The 25,612-nt window shown below is 42.1% G+C and overlaps 1 protein-coding gene across 1 annotated transcript in view; it reads left to right on the forward strand.

Annotated features, from left to right (window-relative positions):
• The window catches only part of STAG3 (stromal antigen 3), a 4,836,058-nt gene that overhangs the window by 2,321,506 nt on the left and 2,488,940 nt on the right, over nt 1-25,612 (forward strand). Inside the window, exon 14 of the mRNA XM_044077272.1 lies at nt 2,412-2,523. Coding sequence (XP_043933207.1) covers nt 2,412-2,523 — 112 coding nt within the window. The remainder of the gene's footprint in view (nt 1-2,411; nt 2,524-25,612) is intronic.

Raw genomic sequence — 25,612 nt, forward strand, 5'->3', positions numbered from 1 at the left:
TGAACAAGCAAGGAGGAACCAGGTCTTACCCCCTTTGCAGAGAGGCCATGAAGGTATGGGATTGGGCGATTGCTACCAAACGCTTTCTAGTGGCAACACACATTCCGGGGACATCCAATGTGATAGCCGACAGACTGAGCAGGACTATTCTCTCCCCTCACGAATGGTCCTTGAATCACAAAGTGGTAACAAATTTTCACGAGATGGGGAGTTCCATGTTGCGATCTTTTCGCAACTCCCCTCAACGCAAAATGCCAGCAGTTCTTCTCTCTCATTCCAGTCCCAGGGGAGATGCCCAAGGATGCTCTGGTCCAACCTTGGCCCTCCGGTCTGCTATACGCTTTTCCACCGGTTCCCCTTCTCCCCAAGATGATTCAGAAGGCGATTCGCTTGGGAAGCAAAGTGATTCTAATCGCCCCATACTGGCCTCGTCAAGTTTGGTTCCCCTTTCTTCGCAAGTATGCATTGGACGGTCCCTGGTTCCTGGACCAAGTTCCGGACCTCCTGACGCATCAGTCAGGACAGCTCCATCAGTCCCTACATTCATTGAAGCTAGCAGCTTGGCTACTCCTCTTCCGACCATAGTTAGGAGCCATTCTTTCGGCCCTGAAGTCTTGCATATTTTGTCCTCGACCCACAAGACTTCTACTAAAAAGATGTATAGCAGTAAATAGAAGAGGTTTGCTATTTGGGCCCAACTCCGAGGATTAGACCCTATGACAGCTTCGGTGTCAGAGGTTCTGAAGTTTTTAACTTCCCTGTTCAACCAGGGTTGTTCGGTATCTACCATCAAAGTTCAATTGGCAGCTATTTCCAATTTTCACGAGAACGTAGAACCACCTTTAATGAGCAATAAGTTGTGCAAAGCTTTTATTAAAGGAGCTTGGCTTTTACGGCCCCCTATATCTCATCCCGCACCACCGTGGGACCTTAACGTAGTGCTAGGCGCATTAACCGCACCTCCCTTTGAGCTGGCAGCAACCTGTGACTTGAAATTTCTTTCTTGGAAGACTGCCCTTTTAGCTGCTATCACATCAGCCAGGCGAGTTTCAGAACTTCAAGCCTTATGTGTCAAACCACCATACCTGGTATTTCACAAGGATAGAGCATCTCTTAGACCAAACCCATCCTTCATACCAAAGGTTTGTTCTAACTTTTGTTTGCAACAATCACTAGAATTACCAGTTTTTTTCCCTAAGTATACAAACAGAGCTGAATATACCTTTCACAGCCTAGATGTGCACAGACAATTACATTTCTATTTGGATAGGACACACCAAGCACGAAAATCAGATCAACTGTTTGTGTCTTTTTCGGACAATAAATTGGGCAAAGCCATCACGAAAGTCACTATTGCCAAGTGGATCAGAGACTGTATCAGTCATATTTGTCGCATTTCAAATAAAGAGCTTACAATTCCAGTGAAAGCTCATTCTACCAGGGCTATGGCCACTTTGGCAGCCTTTCATTCCAAGCTCTCTAATAATGACATCTGTGCGGCTGCCACGTGGTCTTCTCTACACACCTTTATTTCTCACTACAAATTGGATGTGGCATCTAGGGGTCGAGCTTCCTTCGGTTCCACGGTTCTCCGGACCGTTTTCCAATGAGCCACCCAGGAATTAGGTGCTAGGGACACTGTCCCATCTGTAGAGAATGTAGGCAAGATAGGATCACATTACATCTTTTAGTTATGTACTTACCATAACTTTAGATTATGGGATCCATCTCGCCTACATTCCTAATAACCCACCCTCCTTCCCCTTGCCTTGGAGGCCAGAAGAGACCGGACGGTCCGAATACAACTGTTTTCCTCTCTTGAAACACCTGGCAATCTTATAACAACAGTCTATGTGTGTGTGCATGTGTGCGGACAAACAAGATCTGGGGAAGCAGTAGTGGTGCATCTTGGGATATGAGGTAACTCAGCCAATAAGAGACTTCGTGCTATTGTATAGCGTGCCGAGTCGGAGCCGAGGATCGACTCCGAACCCATCTGTAGAGAATGTAGGCGAGATGGATCCCATACATCTAAAGTTATGGTAAGTACATAACTAAAAGTTATGTACTTTTAAGTTAAACATGTGACATTCTTCATCCATGTACTTGCTAGCAATTAACACAAAGTATTGCACACTTTATTTTTTTATTTTTGCTGCTGCTTGTTTGTATTGCTCCTAAAATAAGTTGCAAAACATCCTGTTTACGTTTATCTTTAAAAACCTTTATTGCTTTCCTCATCCCAGAACTTTGCTTCACACTTGTGCTAAAGGTTTTGGCTTTAGGTTTTGACATAGTGTGTGTCTCTAAAATCATTCCCTGGTAAATTACTGGTTATAAATTCTGCAGGTCATTTCATTTTCTACAGATCAAATTTCTTTGCATATTTGTTTTACTTTTTTTTCCCGTAGGTTATTCCACCAGTTTGACCTGTCAAATCAGAATACTGATAAAGAGAGTGGTCGCCGAAGTCCCAACGGCCATTTCTTCAAACTGATTCTCTCTTTCTTCATTGAGAGTGAGGTAAGGTAGCCTGTTAAATATTACATTGCTTTAACTGTACACAAGCCAGCATTTGTGGAGTGATGGTATTGCTAGGATGTGAAGTGCAACATCTTTTTGTTTTAAGCATCTAGACTGAATAAGAAAAACTCCTATGGCAAAAATTATCTGCAGGTATTTTTGCTCAACAAAAACACATTTTCCTAACTGGTGACTAATGCTAATGTAATTGTGGGAAAAGCGAGATTTGAGAAAAGGACGTCCAGTTTGTGCATTGATCCGATGCTGTCCTTTTCATTCTTCCTCAACCCATGGGTTTGGATCTAATCCTCAGATCTGACTTGGCCACATACTCCAGACTTTTGATCCAACTCTCAAGCTCCTCCCTCTACCCATAATGCTTTAATGTATCCCCATTGCCCCAAATCTGTTTTGACACCAACTTGCCCAAACACAGGTTCCTTTCTCGTACATTTTTCTTAGATATTTTGTGAATTCATCTTTCGACGACTTCAAAAAAGCTTCTCCTTAGCTATTTTTTTTTATCTGTATCTTCCCTCTTAGTCTTTCTCGGGTGTTAGGGTTTTCTACTATATTTTAGATAGTTTCTTCATAGTTGGTATTGTGCTTACTCTTTATTCCAGTGTATTTCCTTTAAAAATTACCATTGTTAGTAGTTTAATCCCTTTTCCTTCTTTCTATATTTAAAAAAATATATATTTCTTGTTATTACAGTGTTTTTATTAAAGGCTGTTATTAATTTGTTTATTGGTTGTACTGTTGCTGTTAGCTACCTTGTCAGATAAACTGACAGGCTTTAAGAAATGCGTTTCTTGTGGGCATAAAATCCCAAATTAAGATGTGCAGAACGGGTGCGTATATTGCCTTGGAGTAGGCCACTTCTCAACCTTCAACCCAAGAGCTTTTGCTGATCGCCACAACAAGGTAATTTTAAAGGTCTTCTTCCTGCTGCCTCTACTTCTGTGGCTCAAACCCCTACCACAAGCCACCAAGTCTGCTTCGTTGGAGCACAGAAAATGCTCCCCGCTGAAGTCTCCCATGTCTTCATCGGAACTGTCTACCAACAGCAGAAAAATATTGGATTCAACATTGTCAGATCCAAAGACCTGATCTCCGGATCCAAAATCTTCTAATTCAAAGGCTTTGCATCTGATTACCGTATCAATCAGTCCAATTGTGCCTTCCTCAGATCCTGGTTCCTCAAATGTGAAACATGGCACCTCGCACAGAAGCCATACTCTATAATAAAATTGCAAAATTTGCTAACAACTGTACCTACAAAACCTGTCATTGTCAGGGACTAAAAGAACTCAAATGGTTAGAACTCCCCCAACTAATTAACTATCAACAACTGATACTAGCCTACAATATAGTAAGATATCCTGACAAAACCCCATCCCTAAACAAACTCCTAACCCAGTATACAACAAATCGCCCCCTCCGCTCCTCAGAAAAATCTCTCCTCTGTATCTCTAAAGCCAATAACTCTGCAGGAAAAGCTCTTTTCTCCCACAACATTGCCAAAAACTGGAACATCCTCCCCACTTCTCTGACCTCAGCTCCCTCAACTGTACAGTTCAAAAATGATCTCAAGTCACACCTATTAAACTCCTGGTTATGCCCATGCATCACATAAGACACTGTCCTGTAACTGCATAACAGAATTGTAGATGCAGTCCCCTGTTGTTCTACCATGAAACTCTGCAACTCCCACTGCAGCAATGATTAATGCAGTTTCCTATTGTTCTGCTACAAACTCAGTAACTCCCACTGCAGGAACGATTAATTCAGTCTCCTATTGATCTGCTACAAACTCAGGAACTCCCACTATAAAATGTAATTCCCTTTCGGGTTAACTCTTAACTCTTGCCTTCCTACTAGTAAAGTCATCTTTTACCACTGTTTGCTTGTTTTCTGTTATACTCACAGAAACCTGTTTATCATAAATGGAAGCTGATATAAAAACATGTGCATTGTAAATGTAAGTGATTGTTGAGCTGTACTGCAAAGTAAGGTGTGCATAAATATGTTTATTATTAATCTTAAATAATGTAGAGCATTACCTACAATGTACGTTTATCTCTTCTGTATAAGAATTTTGAGCTTTTCTCCCTGGGTCTCCGCTCTAAATGGACTCACGTCCAGTCGGACTATCCCGGTCAACAAATGTAAAATAAAATATCACCTGCTCCGTGATCTTTTTTGTTACAAATCCCCTAAAAACATTGAAGGCCACAATCCACTACATTCTGCAGTCTTCTAGAAGCTTATCCAAGGGGTTATAGATAGAATGTTGTCAAAATTCCTCAGAGCTGAGATCCAGATGGGGGTCTTGCTAGCTTCTTCCCATATCAGATCCATGAGCCTTCCTACAACATCCCAAATGATTCTGTCTTCTTCTCCAGTTTGTTCAGTTGTTTGGGGTCCCAGGATCCAAATCCCTGAGAGGTCAGCATCAGATCTGTGCATCCAGGATTGAATTTGATGATGTCAGATCTGTCCTTGCCTCTTGAAGCCTCAACTCTGTATAGTTTGGGTCTTGTTCCATCCTCGAGGCACTGATTTGAGAATGGTCGAGATTTGCCTAGGCTGGTTGAGGTTTCTCTGAGTACATCTGCCTTTGAGCTTGTGGAAAGGGATTTTTCTCTCTCGAGAACCACTTTCTCATTTTTCATATCCAACCTCTTTCCTATATCTGCTCCAAGCTCTTAGTCAGTTAGGCTTACTACACGGACATCCGGTTCCAACAAGTATCTAATCAGTTCCTGTAGAGGAACTCCCCCATTCTTCTGCCACCTCCACTGAGCACCCCACAGAGAAGGCCCATCAGAAGAGAATGTGCAAGAGGAGGAACTTACATGCCCTGCTGGAGTCTATCATGGAGAATACCAATTTTGATGAAGAAGTGTCGCCCCAGATCACCACCATGTCCTTCGGTGACATTTTAGAGATCCTCAGGCAAAAAGGTGGCTGGTCTTCCAAAACCCCACTCAGGAAGAGCCAGTATTTTTGGAACCTTCTGGTTCTGGCCAGTCTTCGTCTTGGGTTACTCATTGATTTAGCCACTAAGAAATAACTCACAAAACATAGCTGTTCTGTCCACCCACCAAGCCGGGAGTCTAGGATGCTGGACAGATTTGAAAAGTGAGTCCTTGCCTTGGTGACCTTAGCCCTGAAGTCTCATAATTACTTGGCACATGTTACGAGATTTCAGAGATTTGATCAGAGAGTTATCGAATACTTTGCAGACGATTTCAAAAGAACATCCTCTCAGCTGGCCACTGTCTTGTCTATCTCAAGCAATTCAATGTGGTTAATTTCTCATACAGCTTAAGGCACCTCACTAGCAGCTGGTTCAGGTATTGCCCTAAGGGAGACATGCCTAGATGTGGCTATGTGACTTTGCTGAACTCTTTAAGATGTCCTATATCAGTGCCCCCTTCGATGGTACATCTTTATTTGGGGCATCAGTAAAAGAGATGCTTACCCACAGCGAACAAGAAAGACTCTGCCATGGGAATCAAGTTTTTTACCCCTCAAAGGCCCTTCTCCGTGAATTTGAGAGGTGGAAAGAAAATATGATTCCAAATATCTCGGGGACTTTTCCAAGATCCACTCTGAGACGACGACTCCATAGGTAGAGGAGGAAGCACCAATGGGAGATGTTACCCTAGAGGCAGACGAGGTCCACAGAATGAAGGTTTTCAGGATTCCTGTGTGGACAGACTGCTCCTGAAGTGCTGCTTGACTGTCCATCTCTGGAGGCAGTCAGGGGTTGATTAGCCCTGCCCCCAGACGCCTGGGCAAATGTAACAAAAGATCCTTGTGTGCTAAAAATTGTATCCAGAGGTTATTTCATTCCCTTTCTCCAGCTTCCTTTTTGCAAAGAAAGAAACTTCCTGACATTCCACCTAGTCAGAGAAAAATAACTGGACAAGAAATTCAAAGGCTGCTAAACAATAGAGTCATCCAAGAGGTCCCACCAGACCTGATAGGATTCAGAACTTACTCTCACTTCTTTTTAGTGCAAAAAAAAGACACGGGACCTGAGACCAATTTTGAATCTAAGCAAATTGAAGTCAGAGTTTCGAATGGTCACAGTATAGTCCATTCTACCATTTCTTCTCAAAGATGACTGAATCTGCTCTATAGAATTTCGACACATACTATCACAAACGGGCATTACCGAAGACACTTGCATTTTCATCTGGGAGCCAGTCACTACCAATTCAGAACCTACTCTTTGGATGCACCACAGCCCCAGAGTGTTTACCAAATGCATGGCAGTAGTGGCTGCTCATCTGAATCTCCAATGATTGGAGGTGGTTCCATATTTGGATGATTGGTTCCTTAATGCCCTCTCCAAGCGTCATCTTCTACAGTCCAGGGACTGTTTGCTGCAGATTTGTCAGTCACTGGAGATAACAATAGATTATGCCATATCAAACTTAACACCAGTCCAGAGCCTGCAGTTCTTTGGTACACATCTGGATATAGCAACGCAGGTAGTATCACTTCAACTTCATCACATATCGACCATCAAGAATCAGGTTCATCTGCTGAACTCCCATCCATCTCCTCCAGCCAGATCAGTTGTTCAAGCACTAGGATCTATCCAGCAGCCATTGTATTGCTTCCCTTGGCACAATTCTTTATGCGTGTCCTTCAATGGGCTCCAGCTGTTAAGTGGTCCATTCTTCATCAACCCCTATCCTTTATGGTCAGACTTATTCCAGTTTGCAATTGACACACTCACTGGTAGATACAGTTGGACAACATTCATCTAGCCCAACTTTTTGTTTTACAATCCCCAATAGCCACAGTGACCACGGGCAACTCCCAGCTGACATGGGAGGACATTTCTTGGGAAGCACGGTCCAAGGCATGTGGTTGTCCCAAGAGAACAATCTGCATGTTAGTGTACTAGAGATGAGTAGTTCTACTGGTGTTGCAGGCATTTCATGATGCTCTTTCTCTAGGGCTATTGCAATTCAGACTGACAACATGTCTGTGGTCTGATGCATCAACAAACAAGGAGGAACCCAATCTTATCCACTGTGCGCATAGAGGCCATGAGAGTGTGGGAGTGGGTGATTTCCTCAGACCACATTCTAGTTGCAAAACACATTCCAGGGAAAACCAGTATGTTAGCGGACAAATTGAGCAGATCCATTCTGAAGCCTCACAAGTGATCTCTCAATCAGTCTGTGGCGGAAAGAATTTTCCTTCATTGGGGCAAACCTTGCTGTGACCTGTTTGTGTCTCCCCACAACAGATGCAGCAGGTACTTTGCCCTTATACCCTAACATTAATGAATCCACTAGACAGCAATCCTTGTGGTTTCCCTCAGCATGCTTTCTTCTTTATGCTTATCCCCCTCTTCCTTTGATTCCCAAATTCTTGCAGAAATCAAACTGGCTGAAGAGCTCAGTCATCCTCATTGTCCCTTTTTGGCCTTGACCTGTATGGTTACTCTTTTAGTGGTCTTTTGGCCTCGACCTGTATGGTTACTCTTTCAATGGTCACAAATAAAAATAATTCTGCCACTTAGAAGAAACCATTTTTTTACTAAGAAATCAGGTAAAATAAAACAAAATGTAAAGTAAGCCGGCACCATGACACTCTATACTTAAACAGCAGGAAATTTATTAAAGCTTGCTAGTACTAGACTTTTACCAATACAGGCTGCTTCAGGCAAATAATCAGCTGATTTAAAACGATTTAAATACAAAAAGGAAAAGATCTTGTGACTACACCTTTAAAGAAGTAACACAAAAAAATGGGGAAACGCATACATGCTTTACACATACTAAAAATACTAAAAAATACAAAAATCTGCATATAATACATAAAAACCATATACTAAAACTTTAAAAAAAACTTTTATATCTGTTTATCAAAATGATTTAATTTTATTTCCTTTATCTTTTTAATACTGGCTTTATTATCACACTTTCATTGAGACCAGGTGAACAGTGTGCTTTAAAACACTTTATCCACTTATTTTCAGTAATTTCTGTGTGGTTCTTCAAGATTCCGTCTCTTAAGCTGTACTATATATTTTGTAATAAAAAAACAAAATTTCGTGAGGTGTATGAGCTGGAGTCAATAAAGCCTACACTAAGTGTACACTGTTCTGAGGAACAGACAACCCAGACACACACCTTCATCCTCATAACTCTCTCTATCCACCACTAAGACCTGAGGAACTCCCTGGCTATTAAGGATACCCTCAACTACTTCAAGCCTTGTCAACTCGGAATTTTCCTTCAGTGCTGTCCCAATACTCCACAACTGCTTTAACAGCATTTTGTAAACTCTCTATCCACCACTAAGACCTGAGGAACTCCCTGGCTATTAAGGATACCCTCAACTACTTCAAGCCTTGTCAACTCGGAATTTTCCTTCAGTGCTGTCCCAATACTCCACAACTGCTTTAACAGCATTTTGTAAACTCTCTATCCACCACTAAGACCTGAGGAACTCCCTGGCTATTAAGGATACCCTCAACTACTTCAAGCCTTGTCAACTCGAATTTTCCTTCAGTGCTGTCCCAATACTCCACAACTGCTTTAACAGCATTTTGTAAACTCTCTATCCACCACTAAGACCTGAGGAACTCCCTGGCTATTAAGGATACCCTCAACTACTTCAAGCCTTGTCAACTCGAATTTTCCTTCAGTGCTGTCCCAATACTCCACAACTGCTTTAACAGCATTTTGTAAACTCTCTATCCACCACTAAGACCTGAGGAACTCCCTGGCTATTAAGGATACCCTCAACTACTTCAAGCCTTGTCAACTCGAATTTTCCTTCAGTGCTGTCCCAATACTCCACAACTGCTTTAACAGCATTTTGTAAACTCTCTATCCACCACTAAGACCTGAGGAACTCCCTGGCTATTAAGGATACCCTCAACTACTTCAAGCCTTGTCAACTCGAATTTTCCTTCAGTGCTGTCCCAATACTCCACAACTGCTTTAACAGCATTTTGTAAACTCTCTATCCACCACTAAGACCTGAGGAACTCCCTGGCTATTAAGGATACCCTCAACTACTTCAAGCCTTGTCAACTCGAATTTTCCTTCAGTGCTGTCCCAATACTCCACAACTGCTTTAACAGCATTTTGTAAACTCTCTATCCACCACTAAGACCTGAGGAACTCCCTGGCTATTAAGGATACCCTCAACTACTTCAAGCCTTGTCAACTCGAATTTTCCTTCAGTGCTGTCCCAATACTCCACAACTGCTTTAACAGCATTTTGTAAACTCTCTATCCACCACTAAGACCTGAGGAACTCCCTGGCTATTAAGGATACCCTCAACTACTTCAAGCCTTGTCAACTCGACATTTTCCTTCAGTGCTGTCCCAATACTCCACAACTGCTTTAACAGCATTTTGTAAACTCTCTATCCACCACTAAGACCTGAGGAACTCCCTGGCTATTAAGGATACCCTCAACTACTTCAAGCCTTGTCAACTCGGAATTTTCCTTCAGTGCTGTCCCAATACTCCACAACTGCTTTTAACAGCATTTTGTAAACTCTCTATCCACCACTAAGACCTGAGGAACTCCTGGCTATTAAGGATACCCTCAACTACTTCAAGCCTTGTCAACTCGAATTTTCCTTCAGTGCTGTCCCAATACTCCACAACTGCTTTAACAGCATTTTGTAAACTCTCTATCCACCACTAAGACCTGAGGAACTCCCTGGCTATTAAGGATACCCTCAACTACTTCAAGCCTTGTCAACTCGAATTTTCCTTCAGTGCTGTCCCAATACTCCACAACTGCTTTAACAGCATTTTGTAAACTCTCTATCCACCACTAAGACCTGAGGAACTCCCTGGCTATTAAGGATACCCTCAACTACTTCAAGCCTTGTCAACTCGAATTTTCCTTCAGTGCTGTCCCAATACTCCACAACTGCTTTAACAGCATTTTGTAAACTCTCTATCCACCACTAAGACCTGAGGAACTCCCTGGCTATTAAGGATACCCTCAACTACTTCAAGCCTTGTCAACTCGAATTTTCCTTCAGTGCTGTCCCAATACTCCACAACTGCTTTAACAGCATTTTGTAAACTCTCTATCCACCACTAAGACCTGAGGAACTCCCTGGCTATTAAGGATACCCTCAACTACTTCAAGCCTTGTCAACTCGAATTTTCCTTCAGTGCTGTCCCAATACTCCACAACTGCTTTAACAGCATTTTGTAAACTCTCTATCCACCACTAAGACCTGAGGAACTCCCTGGCTATTAAGGATACCCTCAACTACTTCAAGCCTTGTCAACTCGAATTTTCCTTCAGTGCTGTCCCAATACTCCACAACTGCTTTAACAGCATTTTGTAAACTCTCTATCCACCACTAAGACCTGAGGAACTCCCTGGCTATTAAGGATACCCTCAACTACTTCAAGCCTTGTCAACTCGGAATTTTCCTTCAGTGCTGTCCCAATACTCCACAACTGCTTTAACAGCATTTTGTAAACTCTCTATCCACCACTAAGACCTGAGGAACTTCCTGGCTATTAAGGATACCCTCAACTACTTCAAGCCTTGTCAACTCGGAATTTTCCTTCAGTGCTGTCCCAATACTCCACAACTGCTTTAACAGCATTTTGTAAACTCTCTATCCACCACTAAGACCTGAGGAACTCCCTGGCTATTAAGGATACCTCAACTACTTCAAGCCTTGTCAACTCGAATTTTCCTTCAGTGCTGTCCCAATACTCCACAACTGCTTTAACAGCATTTTGTAAACTCTCTATCCACCACTAAGACCTGAGGAACTCCCTGGCTATTAAGGATACCCTCAACTACTTCAAGCCTTGTCAACTCGGAATTTTCCTTCAGTGCTGTCCCAATACTCCACAACTGCTTTAACAGCATTTTGTAAACTCTCTATCCACCACTAAGACCTGAGGAACTCCTGGCTATTAAGGATACCCTCAACTACTTCAAGCCTTGTCAACTCGAATTTTCCTTCAGTGCTGTCCCAATACTCCACAACTGCTTTAACAGCATTTTGTAAACTCTCTATCCACCACTAAGACCTGAGGAACTCCCTGGCTATTAAGGATACCCTCAACTACTTCAAGCCTTGTCAACTCGAATTTTCCTTCAGTGCTGTCCCAATACTCCACAACTGCTTTAACAGCATTTTGTAAACTCTCTATCCACCACTAAGACCTGAGGAACTCCCTGGCTATTAAGGATACCCTCAACTACTTCAAGCCTTGTCAACTCGAATTTTCCTTCAGTGCTGTCCCAATACTCCACAACTGCTTTAACAGCATTTTGTAAACTCTCTATCCACCACTAAGACCTGAGGAACTCCCTGGCTATTAAGGATACCCTCAACTACTTCAAGCCTTGTCAACTCGAATTTTCCTTCAGTGCTGTCCCAATACTCCACAACTGCTTTAACAGCATTTTGTAAACTCTCTATCCACCACTAAGACCTGAGGAACTCCCTGGCTATTAAGGATACCCTCAACTACTTCAAGCCTTGTCAACTCGGAATTTTCCTTCAGTGCTGTCCCAATACTCCACAACTGCTTTAACAGCATTTTGTAAACTCTCTATCCACCACTAAGACCTGAGGAACTCCCTGGCTATTAAGGATACCCTCAACTACTTCAAGCCTTGTCAACTCGAATTTTCCTTCAGTGCTGTCCCAATACTCCACAACTGCTTTAACAGCATTTTGTAAACTCTCTATCCACCACTAAGACCTGAGGAACTCCCTGGCTATTAAGGATACCCTCAACTACTTCAAGCCTTGTCAACTCGAATTTTCCTTCAGTGCTGTCCCAATACTCCACAACTGCTTTAACAGCATTTTGTAAACTCTCTATCCACCACTAAGACCTGAGGAACTCCCTGGCTATTAAGGATACCCTCAACTACTTCAAGCCTTGTCAACTCGAATTTTCCTTCAGTGCTGTCCCAATACTCCACAACTGCTTTAACAGCATTTTGTAAACTCTCTATCCACCACTAAGACCTGAGGAACTCCCTGGCTATTAAGGATACCCTCAACTACTTCAAGCCTTGTCAACTCGAATTTTCCTTCAGTGCTGTCCCAATACTCCACAACTGCTTTAACAGCATTTTGTAAACTCTCTATCCACCACTAAGACCTGAGGAACTCCCTGGCTATTAAGGATACCCTCAACTACTTCAAGCCTTGTCAACTCGAATTTTCCTTCAGTGCTGTCCCAATACTCCACAACTGCTTTAACAGCATTTTGTAAACTCTCTATCCACCACTAAGACCTGAGGAACTCCCTGGCTATTAAGGATACCCTCAACTACTTCAAGCCTTGTCAACTCGAATTTTCCTTCAGTGCTGTCCCAATACTCCACAACTGCTTTAACAGCATTTTGTAAACTCTCTATCCACCACTAAGACCTGAGGAACTCCCTGGCTATTAAGGATACCCTCAACTACTTCAAGCCTTGTCAACTCGGAATTTTCCTTCAGTGCTGTCCCAATACTCCACAACTGCTTTAACAGCATTTTGTAAACTCTCTATCCACCACTAAGACCTGAGGAACTCCCTGGCTATTAAGGATACCCTCAACTACTTCAAGCCTTGTCAACTCGAATTTTCCTTCAGTGCTGTCCCAATACTCCACAACTGCTTTAACAGCATTTTGTAAACTCTCTATCCACCACTAAGACCTGAGGAACTCCTGGCTATTAAGGATACCCTCAACTACTTCAAGCCTTGTCAACTCGAATTTTCCTTCAGTGCTGTCCCAATACTCCACAACTGCTTTAACAGCATTTTGTAAACTCTCTATCCACCACTAAGACCTGAGGAACTCCCTGGCTATTAAGGATACCCTCAACTACTTCAAGCCTTGTCAACTCGGAATTTTCCTTCAGTGCTGTCCCAATACTCCACAACTGCTTTAACAGCATTTTGTAAACTCTCTATCCACCACTAAGACCTGAGGAACTCCCTGGCTATTAAGGATACCCTCAACTACTTCAAGCCTTGTCAACTCGGAATTTTCCTTCAGTGCTGTCCCAATACTCCACAACTGCTTTAACAGCATTTTGTAAACTCTCTATCCACCACTAAGACCTGAGGAACTCCCTGGCTATTAAGGATACCCTCAACTACTTCAAGCCTTGTCAACTCGAATTTTCCTTCAGTGCTGTCCCAATACTCCACAACTGCTTTAACAGCATTTTGTAAACTCTCTATCCACCACTAAGACCTGAGGAACTCCCTGGCTATTAAGGATACCCTCAACTACTTCAAGCCTTGTCAACTCGGAATTTTCCTTCAGTGCTGTCCCAGTACTCCACAACTGCTTTAACAGCATTTTGTAAACTCTCTATCCACCACTAAGACCTGAGGAACTCCCTGGCTATTAAGGATACCCTCAACTACTTCAAGCCTTGTCAACTCGAATTTTCCTTCAGTGCTGTCCCAATACTCCACAACTGCTTTAACAGCATTTTGTAAACTCTCTATCCACCACTAAGACCTGAGGAACTCCCTGGCTATTAAGGATACCCTCAACTACTTCAAGCCTTGTCAACTCGAATTTTCCTTCAGTGCTGTCCCAATACTCCACAACTGCTTTAACAGCATTTTGTAAACTCTCTATCCACCACTAAGACCTGAGGAACTCCCTGGCTATTAAGGATACCCTCAACTACTTCAAGCCTTGTCAACTCGGAATTTTCCTTCAGTGCTGTCCCAGTACTCCACAACTGCTTTAACAGCATTTTGTAAACTCTCTATCCACCACTAAGACCTGAGGAACTCCCTGGCTATTAAGGATACCCTCAACTACTTCAAGCCTTGTCAACTCGGAATTTTCCTTCAGTGCTGTCCCAATACTCCACAACTGCTTTAACAGCATTTTGTAAACTCTCTATCCACCACTAAGACCTGAGGAACTTCCTGGCTATTAAGGATACCCTCAACTACTTCAAGCCTTGTCAACTCGGAATTTTCCTTCAGTGCTGTCCCAATACTCCACAACTGCTTTAACAGCATTTTGTAAACTCTCTATCCACCACTAAGACCTGAGGAACTTCCTGGCTATTAAGGATACCCTCAACTACTTCAAGCCTTGTCAACTCGGAATTTTCCTTCAGTGCTGTCCCAATACTCCACAACTGCTTTAACAGCATTTTGTAAACTCTCTATCCACCACCAAGACCTGAGGAACTCCCTGGCTATTAAGGATACCCTCAACTACTTCAAGCCTTGTCAACTCGGAATTTTCCTTCAGTGCTGTCCCAATACTCCACAACTGCTTTAACAGCATTTTGTAAACTCTCTATCCACCACTAAGACCTGAGGAACTCCCTGGCTATTAAGGATACCCTCAACTACTTCAAGCCTTGTCAACTCGGAATTTTCCTTCAGTGCTGTCCCAGTACTCCACAACTGCTTTAACAGCATTTTGTAAACTCTCTATCCACCACTAAGACCTGAGGAACTCCGTGGCTATTAAGGATACCCTCAACTACTTCAAGCCTTGTCAACTCGGAATTTTCCTTCAGTGCTGTCCCAATACTCCACAACTGCTTTAACAGCATTTTGTAAACTCTCTATCCACCACTAAGACCTGAGGAACTCCCTGGCTATTAAGGATACCCTCAACTACTTCAAGCCTTGTCAACTCGGAATTTTCCTTCAGTGCTGTCCCAATACTCCACAACTGCTTTAACAGCATTTTGTAAACTCTCTATCCACCACTAAGACCTGAGGAACTCCTGGTTAAGGATACCCTCAACTACTTCAAGCCTTGTCAACTCGGAATTTTCCTTCAGTGCTGTCCCAGTACTCCACAACTGCTTTAACAGCATTTTGTAAACTCTCTATCCACCACTAAGACCCGAGGAACTCCCTGGCTATTAAGGATACCCTCAACTACTTCAAGCCTTGTCAACTCGGAATTTTCCTTCAGTGCTGTCCCAGTACTCCACAACTGCTTTAACAGCATTTTGTAAACTCTCTATCCACCACTAAGACCTGAGGAACTCCCTGGCTATTAAGGATACCCTCAACTACTTCAAGCCTTGTCAACTGCGAATTTTCCTTCAGTGCTGTCCCAATACTCCACAACTGCTTTAACAGCATTTTGTAAACTCTCTATCCACCACTAAGACCTGAGGAACTCCCTGGCTATTAAGGATACCCTCAACTACTTCAAGCCTTGTCAACTCGAATTTTCCTTCAGTGCTGTCCCAATACTCCACAACTGCTTTAACAGCATTTTGTAAACTCTCTATCCACCACCAAGACCTGAGGAACTCCCTGGCTATTAAGGATACCCTCAACTACTTCAAGCCTTGTCAACTCGGAATTTTCCTTCAGTGCTGTCCCAATACTCCACAACTGCTTTAACAGCATTTTGTAAACTCTCTATCCACCACTAAGACCTGAGGAACTCCCTGGCTATTAAGGATACCCTCAACTACTTCAAGCCTTGTCAACTCGGAATTTTCCTTCAGTGCTGTCCCAGTACTCCACAACTGCTTTAACAGCATTTTGTAAACTATCTATCCACCACTAAGACCTGAGGAACTCCGTGGCTATTAAGGATACCCTCAACTACTTCAAGCCTTGTCAACTCGGAATTTTCCTTCAGTGCTGTCCCAATACTCCACAACTGCTTTAACAGCATTTTGTAAAGTACGTCTTAACACGTGACTCTGCTGTTAGCTAATCTCAGCTCTGTTTTTGTTTTCCTTTATATGAGTGCACCAAAATGTTTTGGTCTCTGTGTCAGGAATACTAGCAGCCAGACTCCTCTCTATGACCAGTATTTTCTAAACATTTTCCTTCCCTTACTGATTATCACTCCCTTCCAACCAAAGCGATTTACTTCTGCCCTCAGTCACCTACTGTAATACTACCTCAGAACTCTAGGTGTCAGTCTACCCAGGCCTACTCCTTATCCTCTTTCTACCCTTACTAGCTAAGCTCCTTCCCTACTCTTTCCTCTTTCCTCCCTAGACCTGTCCCCTAGATATTCCCTAGCCTGCACTCCTTTTACCTTCTACCCTCTGCAGACTAGTCAGCTACTTTTTCCTCTTCTTGCCTTTGTCTTGACCTTTACCTATTCTGCCCCTGAACCTTTGTTACTCTTCTCTGTACCTCTGCTCTCTGCCCACTAGGTGTCACTCTGTCTACATCTAGTCTTACAGTACTGCTTTATTCCTCTACCTTACTCCTCCTATTTTCACCTTTCCCTTTCCTTCTTTGCAGTGCTCTGTGACCCACTCCTCCTTACGCTACCTATCTCAATCCTTCTGTCTGCTAGCTTTTTCTGTTACTTTTCTTTCCTAACTGGACTCTGTGTATCCCGGCTCGCTTCATGGCTCACTCCGCTCCCCTCCCTACCCCCAATTCCCACCCACCCCCAGGGGTCCTAACCTTATACTTCCCTAGTCACACCCCTTACCCTTACAACCTATCCTAATCTTTCCCGCTAAAACCTAAACCTCTCCCCTCTACTCACTCTCCTTCCTCCTCCCTCCTTCCTCTACTGCTAATCCTACCTCATCTCCTTTTTCTAGCTTCTCTCCTATTCCTCACTCAGCTTTTTCCCATAAAATTCCACTCTCTTCAGCATTCCCTCTACTTCGTACCTCCTTTCTCACCCCTATAGCTCCTCCTACTAAGTCTTTCCTCTATTTCTTTTTGCCTTATACCTATATCTCCTCTCCTCCATCCCTTTTTTCTACTATTACTTTATAACTGCCCTTACCTCTCTACTTGTAAATATGACCCCATACTTACCCACCATGTTGATATTCTTAGCATTACTCTCTACCTCCCTTTATTCTTCTTACCTTCTTACCTTCATCGAACACCCACTTAATAACCGGCCAGACTATATAAATAAACATTCATGTAGCATCCACACTTCTCTTACCTCATTCTTAAATTCTACTTCCACCCCTAGCTTTCACCTTCCTAAATTCCATAGGCAATCTCACCTCACCTATGCCTTACCCTCTCATAAAAAAATGAAACAACTAACCCTTCTTAAAAGCAACTTCACATACAAACCAAATACTCCGACCTTACAAGACGGTGACATCCACCCCAACCCTGGCCCTACACATCCCTCCCCAAAAGTATCTAGGCCTAACTTCAATAACACCCTTCTCACAGGACATCTAAATATACGAAGTGTAAACAACAAAGTACCCTACTTACATGCCCTCTTAGACACTCACCACTTTGATATTCTGTGCCTCTCAGAGACTTGGCTAAAGCCAAGGCTATAATTTATATAGGCTTGATCGTTCTAAACGTAAAGGTGGTGGAGTGGCAATTCTCTTTAAGAACCATCTTAACATCTCCACCCTCCCAGCCTGTCCAACCCAGGATGTTAGAGCTGAAGCCATCATCGCTAAACTCCAATTAAATGCGCAAAAAGCCCTTTACATCATCTGCATGTATATACCTCCAGGCAACAATATACCCATCTTAGAAGACTTTCTCAGTTGGGTTTCCACTAACTACCCGCAAGAAACTATAATTCTGGGTGACTTTAATATAGACTGGAATACTATTAATAGTGAAAACCCCTCCTGTCATATAAACCTACATGGTTTTACTCAATCTATTACCACTACAACAAGGCTTAATAAACAAAGTAAGAAACATAGTATCTTAGACTGGATACTCATAAACAAAGCCAATGTCTCATACAAAGTAGGAACAATGCCCGATGACCTTAGTGACCACTGCCTAACCTTTATCTCTAGAGAAAAGACTGACTATGAAAACCTCCCTAACACTAGAATAATACGCTCTACCAAACACTTTAAAACTGACTCATTTCAAAATGATGTCAAAACTTGCAACTGGACCCTCTTGAAATCACTTCCTCTTAATGGAGCAGTATCATTCTTCAACTCAACCTTCCTTTCCATTTTGAATAAACATGCCCCTGAACGCTCTATTAGAATGACGTCTAATATAGCCCCATGGCTCTCTAAGGAAACAAAGAAATTAATTCATACTAAAAATAAAATTTGGGCCAAATGGAGATACCATAGAATCAGCTCTGATTTTCTTCACTTTTGCCAACTTATGAATCTTACAAAAAAAGCTATAATCTCTAACAAAAAAACTACTACTGTGAACTTCAAGAAACCCATTTTAATAAACCCAAACAATTCTGGTCTTCTATCAACAAACTCCTTTCACCTGGAACATCAAAAACTCCCTCCCCTCTAAACGCAGACTCAGATACCCCTAACCATACTGCAAACACTTTTAATTCCTTTTTTATAGAAACCATTCAATCTCCTGCTAGACAACTGAACACCAATAACTTTTACCCTCCAAATAATCTAATTGACTCTCCCCACAGCTTCACTCTTCATCCTATCTCTACCTCTTTCATCTACAAGCTTATTCTCAAACTGAAACCCTGCACCCCCTCTGCTGACAAACTCCCTTCTCTCTTTCTTCAAAAGGCTGCTAAACAGATTGCATACCCAATATCTATACTCATTAATAGGACGATCCAAGAGGGAACCATACCAGATATATGGAAAGTCTCTCACATTATCCCACTACACAAAGGTGGTAGCTCTATTGATTATACTAACTATAGACCTATTGCTCTTCTCTCACCTCTAGCTAAGATAATGGAGAAATGTATCCATCAGCAACTTGTTCAGTATCTCTCTTTACACAACATTATAGCCAACTGTCAACATGGCTTTAGACCTCACCATAGCACCTCCACTGCCCTCCTTTCCTTTGTTGATACTATTAACAACTATCGTAACTCCAATCTTTTCTCCTCTGCTCTCTTCATTGACCTCTCTAAAGCTTTTGACATGGTGAACCACTCTTCCCTCATTAATATCCTTCAATCCCTCTCATTTGATAACCTGGCTATTAAATGGTTTACTTCTTATCTAAGCAACAGACAACAAGCCGTTCTTTGGGACAACCATATCTCTTCCTTATTGCCTGTTTCTATTGAGTACCACAGGGCTCCATTCTTGGGCCACTTCTCTTCTCCCTTTACATAAACGATCTTAACACTGTAATCCCTCAAGCTACCTGCATCCAATACACTGACGACTCCACTATTATTTGTTCAGCATCTACCTCCTCAGAGCTACTCTCACTAACTCAAACTACCTTCAACACTGTAGAAACCTGGTTTACTAGACGGTACCTCCTCCTCAATGCTAAAAAAACTAAACTGCTCCTTTTCACTCCTACCACTCGAGCCTCCCCATTAAACTTCAACATCTTGTCACATGACACCACTGTCATCTCTCCTGACCTGACAACAAAACTACTAGGAGTAACCATTGATAACAATCTCACTTTTGATCAACATACCAACAACATCATCAAAACAGTTAACAAAAAAATAGGGTCATTATACCGTATTAAGCCATTTCTCACACCTACTACCAGGGCTACTATCGCCCACTCCCATCTGATATCTACTCTCTTTACATCACCTATTTTCACTAACCTTAAGAAGGCTAACCTAAATAAACTAGCAGTTTGTTACAATAGCATTGCCCGCTTTGCCACCGGTAACCCTTTCAGAACACATCACTGTCATAACCTAAAACTCCTAGGCTGGCTAGAGCTACAAAACTGTCTTATGATCTCACAACTTACTATTGCCCACAAGATACTTTACCAACCTGATAACACCCCTATACTCTCTAAACGTTTAATCCCTTATAGCAATCTTACCTCCCTTCGATCTTCTTCTAAACTCATGACCAAATCTGTAAAATCTCATAACTTAGCTGGTGACTCTCTGTTGACTAATACTGTAGGTAGGACATGGAATCTGCTACCCACAGATATTACTCTAATCACCTCCTTACCACTCTTCAAACAAAAAATCAAACTGTACTTCCAAAATCACTGGCTTTGTTCCTGTAGGACTCCTGACTAACCTTTTTATTCCCCTACTCTACCTTAACTATTTACTGTCTTATTAGCTACACATATACTTACTTTTTTTCTTGCCCTGTTGCTCTCCTCTTATGCTCTGACTCACTCCTCCTTTCTCTCCCCTGCCCTCATTTCCATCTTCTTTTTTCTTCCCCTTCTTGTCTTTTGTTTCTCTCTTCTCCTCTCTTGTATTTCTACATTAATCCCTTCTAATCTCTTGTTATACTTCTTTCTCTCCGGATTATTGAAACTAACTGCTAATCTTTAGCATTTTAATTGTGATGCTACTACTGACCTAGTGTATTTTTGTGTGTGCCTTAAGTATTTGTTGTTCTTATTACTAAATGTATATTCTTATTGTACTTAAATTTTTATTAATATGTCTTGTAGTGTAGTTTTATGTATGGAGCTTTTCTCCCCGGGCCTCTACTGAAAATGGACATATATCCAGCTAGACTAGCCCGGTAAACAAATGTAAAATAAAATAAAAATAAATAAATAATTTTAGTTTTCCTACTGATATTTTTGCTGCTTTAAATATTGACAGGGATTCGTAAAGGCTACCACAAAGTATAGACTATGTGACTAGAAAACACAAAAATGAGAAGAATTTTATTGAATACATATCATGTATACTTAGTGTAGGCTTTATTGAATCCCAGGGTCTGTTTAATATGCCTGTATAATGCATTTGTGTCTAGCTGCCTTATGTCAGATATATGCTCACAAAATCTCTCTTTAAACTTTCTATTTGTTTTACCTATATAGAAGGCACTACCGATGGGCATTTCGCTATGTATATTATGTTTTTAGTATTACATGTCCCATGGCTTCTAAGATGAAATGGTTTTAGACTAACTGGATGCTTAAAAGTTGTTTCTGTGAAGACATATCTACAGAATTGACAATTGTTACATTTTTGGAGATAGATACCATATTTATATATTTTCCTGTTCCTTATAACACAAGATAATTTTTAAATAACTACATTTTTTATAACCAGAAGTTATTCATCCACTCCTATGTCTTTAAAAGTAGGAATATATTGTAACATGTACCAACATTTTTAATATCCTGTATTTGATGTGTATCAATTATAAGGAACATAATATAATGAATATAGTAATACAGGTAGACCAAGATAGCATTGGTAAAATTAAACCTATATTTTCTGATAATCACATTACTTCACTGAGTAATAATGATAGTTAAGGACACAAATACAGCCTTGTTGAGGTGTGTTTTACCGTGCGATGTTCAATACTTATCGAATACAGGCTATTATTAAAAAACACTGGTAACTTTTGGGTATTAAAAAAATCTAGATGCCATCGGACGTGTAATAGTGAAAAGCGTAATATACATGGCAAAATGCCTGATCTGTAGCACCTTCTATATAGGTAAAATGAATAGAAAGTTTAAAGAGAGAATTTGTGAGCATATATCTGACATAAGAAGGCAGCTAGACACAAATGCATTCATCATCTTCTTTCGGCTGATTCCCGTTAGGGGTCGCCACAGCAGATCACCTGTTTCCATTTCTTCCTGTCCCCTGCATCTTGCTCTGTCACACCAACCATCTGCATGTCCTCTCTCACCACATCCATAAACCTTATCTTAGGCCTTCCTCTTTTCCTGTTACCTGGTAGCTTCATCCTTAGCATCTTTTTCCCAATATACTCGGTATCCCTCCTCAGCACATGTCCAAACCAACGTAATCGTGCCTCTCTGGCTTTGTCTCCAAACCTTCCAACCTGGGCTGACCCTCTAATATACTTATTCCTAATCCTGTCCACCCTCGTCACACTCAGTGCAAATCTTAACATCTTTAATTCTGCCACATCCAGCTCAAACTCCTGCCTTTTTGTTAATGCCACTGTCTCCAACCCATATAATATAGCTGGTCGAACTACCCTCTTGTAGACCTTCCCTTTCACTCTTACAGGTACTCGTCTGTCACAAATCACTCCTGACACTCTTCTCCACCCACTCCATACTGCCTGTACTGTCTTCTTCACCTCTCTTCCACACTCACCGTTACTCTGAACTATTGACCCCAAGTATTTAAACTCATCCACCTTCGCCACCTCTACTCCTTGCATCCTCACCATTCCTCTATCCTCCCTCTCATTCACACACATATATTCTGTCTTAGTCCTGCTGACCTTCATTCCTCTTCTCTCTAGAGCGTATATCCATCTCTCCAGGGTCTCCTCCACCTGTTCCCTACTCTCACTACAGATCACAATGTCATCTGCAAACATCATAGTCCATGGGGACTCCTGTCTGATCTCGTCTGTCAACCTGTCAATCACCATTGCAAATAAGAAAGGGCTCAGAGGTGATCCTTGATGTAACCCAACCTCCACCTTAAACGCATCCGTCACTCCCACCGCAGACCTCACCGCTGTCACACTACCCTCGTACATATCCTGTACCACTCTTACATACATTTCTGACACTCCTGACTTCCTCATACAATACCAAAACTCCTCTCTAGGCACCCTGTCATATGCTTTCTCTAAGTCTACAAACACACAATGCAACAACTTCTGACATTCTCTGTACTTCTCCATCAACACTCTCGGAGCAAAGATTGCATCTGTAGTGCTCTTTCCCAGCATTAAACCATACTGCTGATCACTAATCATCACATCCCTTCTTAACCTTGCTTCCACTACTCTTTCCCATAACTTCATGCTGTGGCTGATCAATTTAAGCCCTCTGTAGTTACTACAGCTCTGCACATCACCCTTATTCTTAAAAATCGGTACCAAAACACTTTCTCCATTCCTCAGGCATCCTCTCACTTTCCAAGATTTCATTAAACATTCTGGTTAAAAACTCCACTGCCATTTCACCTAAACACCTCCATGCTTCCAAAGATATGTCATCTGGGCCAACAGCCTTTCCATTCTTCATTCTCTTCATAGCTATCCTTACTTCCTCCTTGCTAATCCATTGCACTTCATGATTCACTATCCCTACATCATCCAACCTTCTCTCCCTCTCATTCTCTTCATTCATCAACCCCTCATAGTACTCTTTCCATCTCCTCAACACACACTCCTCGCTTGAGTATATTTCCTTCATTATCCTTTATCACCTTTACCTGCTGCACATCTTTCCTAGCTCTGTCCCTTTGGCTAGCCAATCAGTACAGGTCCTTTTCTCCCTCCTTAGTGTCCAACCTTTCATACAACTCTTCATATGCCTTATCCTTAGCCTTCGCCACCTCTCTCTTTGCCATGCACCTCATCTCCTTATACTCCTGTCTACTTTCTTCATCTCTGTGACAGTCCCACTTCTTCTTTGCCAACCTCTTTCTCTGTATATTCTCCTGTACGTCCTCATTCCACCACCATGTCTCCTTGTCGTCCTTCCTGTGTCCAGATGTGATACCAAGCACCTTTCTAGCCGTCTCCCTTACTAGCTCTGCTGTAGTTACCCAGCTATTTGGTAACTCTTCACTGCCACCCAGTGCCTGCCTTAACTCATCCCTGAACTCCACCTCACAACTACCCTTTTTCAGTTTCCACCATTTGATCCTTGGTGCTGCCCTCACACTCCTCCTCTTCTTGATCACCAGCGTCATCCTACAAACCACCATCCTATGCTGCCTAACTACACTTTCTCCAGTCACCACTTTACAGTCTCTAATCTCCTTCAAACTGGCCCTCCTACACAAGATATAATCCACCTGTGTGCATCTTCCTCCACTCTTGTATGTCACCCTATGCTCCTCCCTCTTGTTAAAATATGTATTCACCACAGCCATGTCCATCCTTTTCGCAAAATCCACTACCATCTGACCTTCTCTATTCCTTTAACACCATACCTACCCATCACTTCCTCATCCCCTCTGTTCCCTTCACCAACATGCCCATTGAAATCTGCTCCAATCACCACTCTCTCACCCTTGGGTACAGTCATCACCACATCCAATTCACTCCAAAGTTTTTCTTTCTCATCCACTGCACACCCAACTTGTGGAGCATATGCACTAGCAACATTCATCATTACACCATCAATTTCCATCTTCATAAACATCACTCTATCTGACACTCTTTTCACCTCCAAAACACTTTTCGTATACTGTTCCTTCAGAATAACTCCTACGCCATTTCTCCTCCCATCCACACCATGATAAAACAATTTGAACCCACCGCCGATACACCTAGCCTTACTCCCCTTCCATCTGGTCTCTTGCACACACAATATACCAACCTTCCTTCTGTCTATCATATTAGCTAGCTCTCTCCCTATATCAGTCATACTACCAACATTCAAAGTTCCGACCCTCACTACCACAGTCCTAGACTTTCTCCTCTCTTCCTGCCTTCGGCCATGCCTTCCGCCTCTTCTCCTCCTTCGGCCAACAGTAGCCCAATTTCCGCCAGCACCCTGTTGTATAACAGTACTGGTGGCGGTCGTTGTTAACCCAGGCCTCGACCGATCCGGTATGTAAATAGTAACTGTTAACTGCATGAAAAGTTTTGACGAAGTTTTACACCGGATGGCCTTCCTGACGCAACCCTCCCCATTTATCCGGGCTTGGGACCGGCACAAAGAAATGCACTGGCTTGTGCATCCCTCGACACAAATGCATTATACAGGCAAATTAAACAGACACATCTCACAAATTTTCCTTTTTTATTTTACAAAATCTACAGGAAAGCTTAAGAGGTGGTGACTTGAAGAACCTCACAGAAATTATTGAAAATAAGTGGATAATATGTGATGTTATGTTGTCCTATCTCGCCTTCATTCTTTGCTGCTTGGATTCGGAAGCAAGAATCAGTTCCAACTCTGCCTTATTCAAAAGTTCAAGAGCTTCCACAGGCTTATGGCTACACCCTATCCCATGATGCTCTGGGACCATTCCCCAGATCTTGTTTGCCGCTAAACAGATCTGGTGACTTCCATGCAGGCTCCTGGCTAAGTGGAAACTTTTTTTTTTTCTTATAATTGTTCTGTTTTCCATTCAAACGTAGTATTAGTAGTTGTTGTTTAACTTAGTGCTAGTTTGTCTTAGTGCTGCTTATTTAAACCACTGCATTCAAGCTCATTTTAGTTAGAGAGCTTGTTGAATCCCAGTTTTTCAAGGCAGCTCATTTAAGTTAGAGGGCTCCCTGTGGCCTGTT

The sequence above is a fragment of the Protopterus annectens genome, chromosome 7.part0 (genome assembly GCF_019279795.1).
Source record: "Protopterus annectens isolate FY-2018-M chromosome 7.part0, PAN1.0, whole genome shotgun sequence".
NCBI lineage: Eukaryota > Metazoa > Chordata > Ceratodontiformes > Protopteridae > Protopterus > Protopterus annectens.